The 9346-nt window shown below is 51.6% G+C and overlaps 1 protein-coding gene across 23 annotated transcripts in view; it reads left to right on the forward strand.

The window, feature by feature from the left end:
• The window catches only part of RBFOX2 (RNA binding fox-1 homolog 2), a 272051-nt gene extending 263655 nt beyond the window's left edge, over positions 1-8396 (forward strand). For 22 of the 23 annotated variants that reach the window (XM_059402112.1, XM_059402107.1, XM_059402111.1 and 19 more), the window contains 3 exons: positions 862-950; positions 1275-1347; positions 2863-8396. In XM_059402112.1, coding sequence (XP_059258095.1) covers positions 862-950; positions 1275-1347; positions 2863-2917 — 217 coding nt within the window. In that variant the 3' untranslated portion in view covers positions 2918-8396. Of the gene's footprint in view, positions 1-861; positions 951-1274; positions 1348-2862 lie in introns of those variants that run through there. The other variant, XM_059402130.1, reaches the window with a different exon arrangement.
• The last annotated feature ends 950 nt before the right edge of the window (positions 8397-9346 follow it).

Here is a 9346-nt window from a genome sequence, read left to right on the forward strand (position 1 = left end):
CGTCAGACTCCGAATCTTCTGGGAGAGGAGAATAAATGCAGTTAAATGCCCAGGGCGTGGGAGGAGGACTTCCTCCCCTAGGAGAGTCCCACTGCAGGCTCCTCGGCCGTTTGTAATGTCATTTGTCTCAGTCTGAAGTGTAGATCGGAGCTGGCAGGCTTTGTCTCTGAAGGGCCAAGTGGTGAATATTTTGGGCTTGGAGCCCGGATGGTCTCTTCACACCTGCGTCCAGAAGCAGGTGGCGAGCTGCATCGGCTCCCAGATCGAAGTTTGCCCGCCCCGATCTACACTGGGTTTGCCTTCTCCATGGTACCTGGTTATCTTAGCCTCTCGGCAAATGTGCGAGGCCTGAGGAGCCCAGCCTTGCAGAGGACCTTTCCACGACCTACTGTGATCTCCATAGTCTGGGCAGTAAAGCCACGGGAGAGCCTCAAGTTAACACATGCAGATTTAGTATGTCCTAGTTCTGTGATTTACATTCCCCACCCGGTAGAGTCCCCCAGCTCCCTGCACATATTTGCCCTGTTGAAAGCCCCAGCCAAGACTGTGAAGAAAGATGGATCTGGAATCCTGCCTTCGTTTCTTAAATCGGAGACCGGGTCCTGTGGGGAGAGTTTACTTCTGCTACCGTCCCGGACCAGAAGGCGCATCCCTGTGCCGGGCGGAGCTCCGTTCTGTGCCAGAGGAATGATGACATGCAGACCGAGGCAGTTTGAAACATTCTCCCACGTGTGTGTCTGTGTTCGTGTCTGTCCCCGTGTCACTGTGCGCGTATGTCTGCGTGTGGGCGGGTGTGTGTTCGTCTGGCCCCGGGGTGGGGGGGAGAGGTATCTGTAAAGTCAGTTCTCTTCTCTCCTGTAGGGCGGATATGCAGCCTACAGATACGCCCAGCCCGCCACTGCAACCGCGGCCACAGCTGCCGCCGCCGCTGCCGCCGCCTACAGCGATGGGTGAGTGCCGCCCGCGCCCTCCTGTCCCCACTGCCCGCATGGCTGCCCACATAGGCCCCCCATGCGGGGTTTCCGTGGGCCAGAGGCCACTCCGGTGCTCCTGCGTGTTCTCCTTGTCCCTTTTCTGGCCGTGACCCCGCCTCACCCCCAACTCCTTCCTTTCCCGGGTTTATAGAGGTCCTTGAGAATTCCTCCCAGTTAGCGCATTTGGGAAGAGAAGGAGAAAGTTCCCCAGTAACATTCCAGGCCCCGAGTTCCCCGCAAGTGTCTAGCATAGTAAACCCTCTCGTGCTCGATCTCTCTGATGGCGTTTCTTCTTTCCAGTTACGGCAGGGTGTACACAGCCGACCCCTACCATGCCCTCGCCCCTGCCGCTAGCTATGGAGTTGGCGCTGTGGTGAGTATCACGCGTGCCCTTTGTTTCTTAACCGCTTGACTCTTTTTTAACATGTACCTGCAGATTCCAAAAGATCTAAAGCGGTGATAAATTCAGCCCTTCTTCCGTTGCCAAAGTCCTGAAGCCACAGAGGACTGTCTGGAAGGTTCACATCGCCTTCTTTCCCTGTGTGTTGTAGTGTGAGCCGCTTGGCCTGGTTAAGGGCAGAGAGGAAGGAGTGGTGACAGTCTTCCCTGAGTCCCGGCATCATTTGGGAGAGAAAGAAAGGAACAGGTTGACGTTTTCTACTGGCTCTGCGGTCAGATGCATGCCTGTGGCTGTTTCATTGATAGGTATTAGGAGAAGATGTAGGGGTACGAGACTTTCCAGCTTTCACACCAAGCTTTTCCAAAAACGGACATTAGTTGCAGATGCTGATACCAAAGACTGTCCCTGCCATTCCTGAGCCTTCTGGCAGCTAGTGCTAGAAATGACCCAGTGAATGCCTTACATTTTTTTATCAGTAACATTTGTGGCAAAATAGGGTCTTTTCCTGGAAGGGTAGGAAAGGTCCATAGAGCTCATCTAAAATAACTCCCCACAGCCACCCCCAGTCCCCTCCAGTCGAATGGAATCCTCACGGCTGTATTTCTGGAGGCCTCCAGGCTGCAGCCTGCGCAGTCTGTGGTTCCACAGCAACACGCCTAACATTCTCGGCCGGGCAGCAGCCTGAGAACGCACACAGAGGTGTGTGACGGGGAGGCAGAGTGAGAAGTGAAATTTAAGACTTAGAGGAATATGAGAGAACCCGTCATTTTTCACACTCAGTTTCCCCTGATAGGAAGATTTGTGGGAGGAAGTATCCGGGCCCTAAGGGAATGGAGGTGTGGAATTGAGGTAAAGACGGACAGAATAAAGTTGGTGACGGAAGTTCCTGAGATACGTGCTAAAAGATAAGTCCAATCCTGATAAAGGAACAAAAAAGCCCAGTTAAAGCTCCAGATAGAAGTAAACTCAGGTATGTCCACGGGCAGCCTACTTGGCATATATTCTAGATTACAGAGGAGCTCGAATAAATCGGAAGGTTGACTCCGGTTTAAATCCAGCCCCGTCTCAGACATGGGACGTGACCGCTGGTGGTCGGAGGAGCCTCTTCCCCATGGACAGGTGACATGGACGCAGGTGAAATCAGCTAGCTGCTTCAGGTCACGATTGTGATGTGATCGAGGTAAACAAACACTCTCGTTCTTTTAAGCGTCACAGTATTTACAGAGCTGGTTTTAAACTGTATTGAGTTTCCCTTCTGTGCCAATGGCTGTAAATAATGGAACAAAGCATTGCTGTACTCTCTTGAGACCGTCAGGTCCTTGGTAAGCGTTCTGGGCTCCGGCTTGAGCATCTTAGAGGCAGAAGTCGGTTTCCTGACTCCGCTGCCCTAGGTAGCATCTTACCAGTTGCTTCCAACTCCCTTTTCAGGACATTTTCCGTGCTTCTCTCATCAACCTTTAATTATTTTTATGTCTTTAATCACTGCAGGCGAGTTTATACCGAGGTGGCTACAGCCGATTTGCCCCCTACTGAAGTGACGTGAGACCCTGCAAATGGGACAGCCCCCCAGTTCATGAGGCCTGGCTATTGCAATATTTACTAGTAGAGGAACTCTATAGCAAGATGAAGAGGAAAACAAACAAACAAACAAAAAAACACAAAAAAAGAGAGAATACTTTTTTATACCTCACTATGTTCTTTGAATATGTATTTTCCTTTACATTTCTGCCTTTAATTCTTTTGTTCCAAAGATTGTGCATTTTTTTCTTTTTATTTTCTTTTTTTTTTTTTAACTGTGGTAAAAAAAAAAAAAAAAATGCATTTCCATGTCTGTATGTCCGTGCTTAGCTTATTCTGTCAATCACGGAAGAGGCAGTTAATGAGGAAGGGGAGACCCTAAGAGCTGACGAATGCATGTGATCAGAAATCAGCAGACAGAGCTACCAAAGTGTATGCGGTGCTGAGTGGCTGGGGGGTGAGCACACGTGGAGGAGATCTTTCTGCACCAGGATGTTCTTCTGGTCTTCTGAGTTTCTGGTCTCCGGCAGGCAGTTCTGATGGGCTGTGGCTGGAATCCACATGCTGATAGACGACAGGAATTTGTGCTTGCAAAGCACAAGGATTAAAAAGACACTTTTCTCTTCCCTCCTGTCTTCTCCATCCTTTCTACAATCATCTTACCTGCACAGCCTGAGACAGTTGGCATCGTCTTTGGAATTATAGTATTAATATTTCCAAACATGCTCTCAGACTGTGGCTAATAAACACCTCATTAGGAAACTGATCTCAAAATGAACTCTGGAGTGTGAAAAAGACGATTCTCTTCTTTCCTAGCACTCCTGCTGGGCTTCTTCCCCTTTCTCTGAACCACAGCTTAGCTCATCTGTCCTTCTATGAACTCCCTGCTCCCGAGTCCTCAAGAGTCAGGAATTTAGGACCCAGGGACAGGAGAATAAATAGCCAGCGACCACATTTCTCAGCTGGAGGGTTAGAAGTACGAAGTGTCGGCAGCCAGTAAAGAGGGTAAGGAAGAGAAAAGGGATCTCGGATGATGTCCGGCAGGGCTCTGATATTCCTGTGCTTTCTCTGGCCTCAGGAGGTCAGTACAAGGTATGAAGCATACGAAGAGTGTTGGCAAAAGATGAAGCACCGACTCCTGGGGCGGCTGTCCCTGGAAGTTTGTGGTGATCAGGGCGTGTAAGGGCAGGCAAAGGTACTTTGTACTAACTAGCTCCAAAGCCATAGGAATTTCCATCTTCCAGAGCATTCTGTGAGCCACTTCTCTGTCCATGGTCTTGAGCTCCCATGGCCTCTCCGCCCGGCTCGTCATTATTCCTCCAAAGACACCCACCCGAGCACTTGACCCCTTGGCATACATGAACACTACAGGACACAAAATCCAGAGCCCCTGGGGTTCCTCCCCTCCCCTAGTGGAAGGAGGGTGTGACCTGGCAAAGATCTCATGTTGCCAGAAAGAGTTGTGCGGTGGCCACTGCGGCAAGTCACTCCTGTGGTCCCCCAGCTTTGACTTCACGCATATAGACAAAGTAGGGGAGAAGGCGTTTCTCTTCTAGCTACTAGCTGTCAGCGATAAAGGCAAGAGTCCTGCAGCATTTCCAAAACGAAGGCATTAGAAAACAGAAAAGCACGGTCTGTTTGGCTCCCTGGTCTATTCACATTGGTACTAGGGTGACCTCTCACCCAAGGGATAGCTGCTAAAGGGAGTAATTCAGAGACATGGAGCTTCCGGTTTGTTATGGGTTTGTTTTCCATTTGTTTTGTTGTTTTGTTTTGTTTTGTTTTGTTTTTACTCCTGCCTCCACACATGTTCTTGACTGATAACTGATTCATGTCCCTGAATTAAAATGACTGACCTATGACAGCATCAAGCATTCTTTGTAAGCAGAGTGATCTATCCGGGAGGGACTGGCCTGTTGTGTAAAGTACATGCCTTCTCCCCCTGTGGAGCCCTCTCTGCCGATGACTGGGGGAGAGGCTTTCCCTGGAATGAGGGAGGCATGGACTAGGGGACATCAAACTGCCCCGGGCCATTGGCCATTTTTATGGGTTCCCCTCCCCAAGCCAAAGTTTGGTTCGTTGCTGTTAAGACAATTTTTGTTGTATGTATATAAATATTTTAGTTAGAGGAAGGGGTTTGGGATGTGGGGCTTTCATTGTTCTAGGAAATGGGGGCAGGGAAGATTTTTTTGTCTTTTCTTTTCTTTTGCTTTTGTTTTGAGGGAGAGCTTTTACTCACTAAAGAAAGAGAAATTTCATGTCATGTTCAAATAGGGGCCATTCACAGAAATGGCAAGCCACCGCGCAGTGGAGACAAGGCCAAATTTTAAATGGTTGTGTCTGTAGCAGGGGAGGAGAATAGGGCACTGAGTTTAGTATTTTTCTCTTCATTTTTCCAAGAAAGAGACAAGAATGGCAGGCAAGGTAGAGAAGGCAGCTCCCACTTTTAAAAGAGGTAGAAGCTCGAGCTTGGGCTGCCTTTACTGCATTTCAGTTCAGCTGGTTCTGGCTGAGGACTCGGCAGGCAAGCTCTGTGCGTTCTGCTACATTTCTAGGGATGGTTGTAACACGGCTTCCTCCAGCTCCTTTTTCTAAGGGAGGCAAAGCAGACTTCCGCTTTCGCTCAAGGGCCTCTGCTCTTCAGCGTCAGCACCGAGAGTAGGAGCTCTTGTGAGCGCCCAGATGAGAGCACAGCGGCCTCCCCACTCCCTTGGAGCTCTGAGACTCCGCCCAGCCGGCTTCACCGGAGGCAGGTTCCTCGAAGCACCAGTGCTTGTCCGCTCCTGGCTGTGATTCCCGTTGGACTAGGAAACAGAGGCGGAAGAGAGTTTGGCATCTGTGGGTCGTTAGAGGATGCTGGTTGATGATTCCAAAAAACACCGCTGCTGAGTCACAGCACGTGAATGATTTCCACAGCTTTACTATAGCTCACGACGTGGACTTGCATACTTAGCGTCTTTACTCCTAGAAGCTGGCCTCCTGTAAGGAGACCGCTAGCGAAAACCTTTATCGCCTGACCCTCTTTCGGCCCAGAGAGCTAACCTTCGGTCCTTTCCGGAATCCGTGTTCGCGGCTCAGCTCCCGTGAACCCAGCTCAGCCACTGCAACTCACCATTTTTAAGGCTCTCAGGTTTCCCCAGACTTCCCATCACCACCATCCTCCGACAGCCATGGGTGGGATTGAGCCAATGTTATTTTTCCTTGAAAAAGAAGGGGTCTGGGGCCCACCTCTTAGTTCAAGGGGAGCTAGTGGAGATTATTCAATAGAAACCAGTGGTAGCCGCTTTTCCTCAAAAGTCTAACTCCTCAGGGGCTGAACCGCTCTTACTTTAGGTTCCCGTTCCTATTCCTAGCGATGTCGCAGACACGTGGGTGAGCACTACCCCCATCACCAGTCACTTAGCTTCCAGGTGGGAGGGACGTCCTAAACTCGGGATTGAAGCCGCCCGAGGGTCTGCCAGAAGGGCTTCATAACCCCCCTTCCCTGGGACAGGACAGCGGGGGGCCCAGTGGGGGCCCCTCTGGGAGGCGCCCGGGCCAGGAGCGCGGAGGGAAACGACCCGCGCCCTCCCCTCTCGCCCAGCCCGGCCTCCTCTGCTGCTTGCAACCTCTAGCACAGCAACATTTGCAGAATTGCAGATCCCCGCCCCCACCGCAATGATAGGAAGAAAGGGACTTCGGGGGTGGGGAAGGAATAGTGGTGTTTTAAAAAGCATTCGTTACCTGTTTGCACTGTTTTAAGATAGGAAGAAAGAATAGTGGGCGAGGTGAACATCAGACGTAAATCTGTGTTTTTGTTTTGTCACGCTCTTGAAAATGTCTGGCCATCTGTAGTACACACCAGTGAGACTTGGTTCTGTTACGTAAAACACTATTTTTTTTCTTTTCTTTTCTTTTCTTTTTTTTTTTTTTGGTAATGTCACTGTCCAGAAGCCTCTTCCCTCCCTTTCCCTTTTCCTGTGTACTTCCTCCATACTTGCTTTACTGATCACCCAGGCGATAGCCATCCAGGAGCTAGAGCGTGGAGCGGGACCCTCTCCGGGTGGGCGCCGGGTGTCCTCAGCCAGCGCCCCCCGCCCCCCACCCGGTGTAGTGAGCGCCGTGGAGTCCGGGCACCTGCCTTTCAGATAAGGCTTTCGGCCCCGGCTGCGGCCTGGTCTCCAGTTCCTGAATCAGATGCTCTAGGAATGAGGAGCCGAGGGCGCGGGGGAATCTCTCAAGTTACCCAGGTTGGCTGTAGGAGCTGTTCTCCTCCCCGTTACCGGACTGTAGCCAGTGAACAGTTTACTCAGGAAAACGGTAGATCAACTCAGCCATGGTAGTGCTGGTCGGCAGGGACTGGTAACCGAGAGAGCCGCTCGTCAGCCAAAACGCAAGCCTTGCCTTTAAGGAGACTGCCCTCGGGGGGGCCCGGTCGGCTCGGGCTCGGGCTCGCGGTCACACGCGGGGCGGAAAGGGACCGTCAGTCCTCTTCCCCCCACCCCCCACCCCCCACCCCCTGGCCCCGGTTACAGACGCCAGGCTCCCAGGGGGTACGTGCGTTTTTGAATTTTTTAAAAAGACTTTTGGTTTGGTTTTTCTGGGGACTGATAAGTGCTTTAAGCAACGTCTATACCCCGTCGAGACTCCCAGCTTAGCCATTTTCTTGTGTTTTTCTGTTCACAGTATTTTCGTGTGTGTGTGCTTGTTTGGGCAGCTCATTTTGGCTGTATTATATATCGAGTGATGAATTGATCCTCTTTTTTTTTACCCTAAGGGATATGAATTGTTTTTTTATCTTGTGTTATAATTCTGCTTTGTGAATGGCTGGAGCAAACCTGGGGCCTGACACACGTCAGCCGGGGCTGCGAAGTGCGGATGGGGCTGGTGGGGTTGCCTTGTCCCGGACAGGCTGGCCTCCCTGCGTCTCTGAGCTTTTCAGTCCGAATTTCTGCAAGGCTAAAAACGCCACAGAACCTCTCCTCTTCTCCCCACTCCCCATGGCAGGGACTGGACCATCCCGACATACGACACGCAGCTTCCCCGGCCCCTCCCACTGCCATGGCGAAACAGGTACCTTTGGGGCATGGGGGCATCACGTGGGATGCTTGTGTAACCACCTCGCCTTCTCTCCCCACCCCCCACCCCCAGAGTCACTTCCTAGGACACCCGAGCTGCTTGCCCAGGGTCCTGTTTCCCAGCAAACCCCAGAGAAGCACCCCGGGGCTTTGTGACAGTCTCTAACTCCCTCCCCTTCTCGTTAAGAATCATATTGTATAGTAGCTTTCGGACCATACAGTATTCATTGGGTTACTCCTATTATTATCAAGTAGCTGGAATTGTGAAGGTCGGAGTAGTTAGATCTTTAGCTTTTATTCCTTATTTTTTTGTATTACTATCCATGTGTATAAATTATTGATCATGTTGCTGGCTTTTATAAACTCTAAGCGAAGGAGGAGGAGCGCCGCCTCTGCCTTTGCAAACGGTAATGAAGCACTGTTTTTAAATAAAAGAGAGAAACACCATTCTTTGGCCTCTGTGTGTTGATTTGGGGGGGGGGGGATCCCCGGTTCCCTCTTCCTGAGGCTCAGAACCTCCACTTGGGATTTGACTTTGAAAGTTGGTGGGAAGAGGAGGCGAGGCAAAGCACAGCGCAGCGCACCGTGGACAGATGCCCTCAGGGTCGCGCGGAGCCGTGGGGGACATGAGACCCAAGGCTGGCGCAGCCTGAGAGCCTCTCTGTGAATTCCTCCAGGCTTGGCAGGAGCTGGTGTTGGTGCACCAGCTGCTGTCCCCCTCTCGTGCTCTCCTGGACTCCTGGCCTAGGTTCAGTGCTCCTAACCGTGGGGTCCTGCTGGCCCTTCTACCCAGGCCTTCTCACCTGCCCCCCTGTGACTGCCTTCCCCACTGAAGCTCCAAAAGTTTCCAGGGCCCTTTGCTTGGCCCTCAGGTCACCCGGCTTTCCATGTCCTGGAGGAGCTGATGCCATCGCTGCATGGGGCCCCCTAGAAGCATGTTTGCTTCTAGTTCTAGACGCCATCTGAGTCCACACCCCTTGGTTCCCCCTGTCTCTTGTTCCATGCAAGAGACCGTCCTCACGTCCTGAGCCGACCCTACCTAGCGCTTGCACCACGTCCTTCTGGAGACCTTGCTTTGTCGTGCCCTCCCGCAAGGTCCACCTGCTACTGCCTACGAGTTAGTAGGAAAAGTATTAGCATTTAAACGTGCTTATACCTTGAACACGTTTTAAAAATAGTTAACACAAGATCCCAGGTCCTCTCCTACATGACGAACTCCCGGAATGGAATAAGTTTCTGCCCGCTGACTCCAGGTCCTGTGTTCCCTCGGGCGGGAAACTGAACAAAGGTTGGCCATGATCAGGTGAAAACCCAGAGGGGCAAAGAGAAAGGAGTGCCGAATCTCGCCCCGAGGGAAGGTGTCCCCCAACCTTGGTCTCGAGCATTTGCCCCTTCGA

The sequence above is a fragment of the Mustela nigripes genome, chromosome 6, assembly GCF_022355385.1.
Source record: "Mustela nigripes isolate SB6536 chromosome 6, MUSNIG.SB6536, whole genome shotgun sequence".
Taxonomy (NCBI): domain Eukaryota; kingdom Metazoa; phylum Chordata; class Mammalia; order Carnivora; family Mustelidae; genus Mustela; species Mustela nigripes.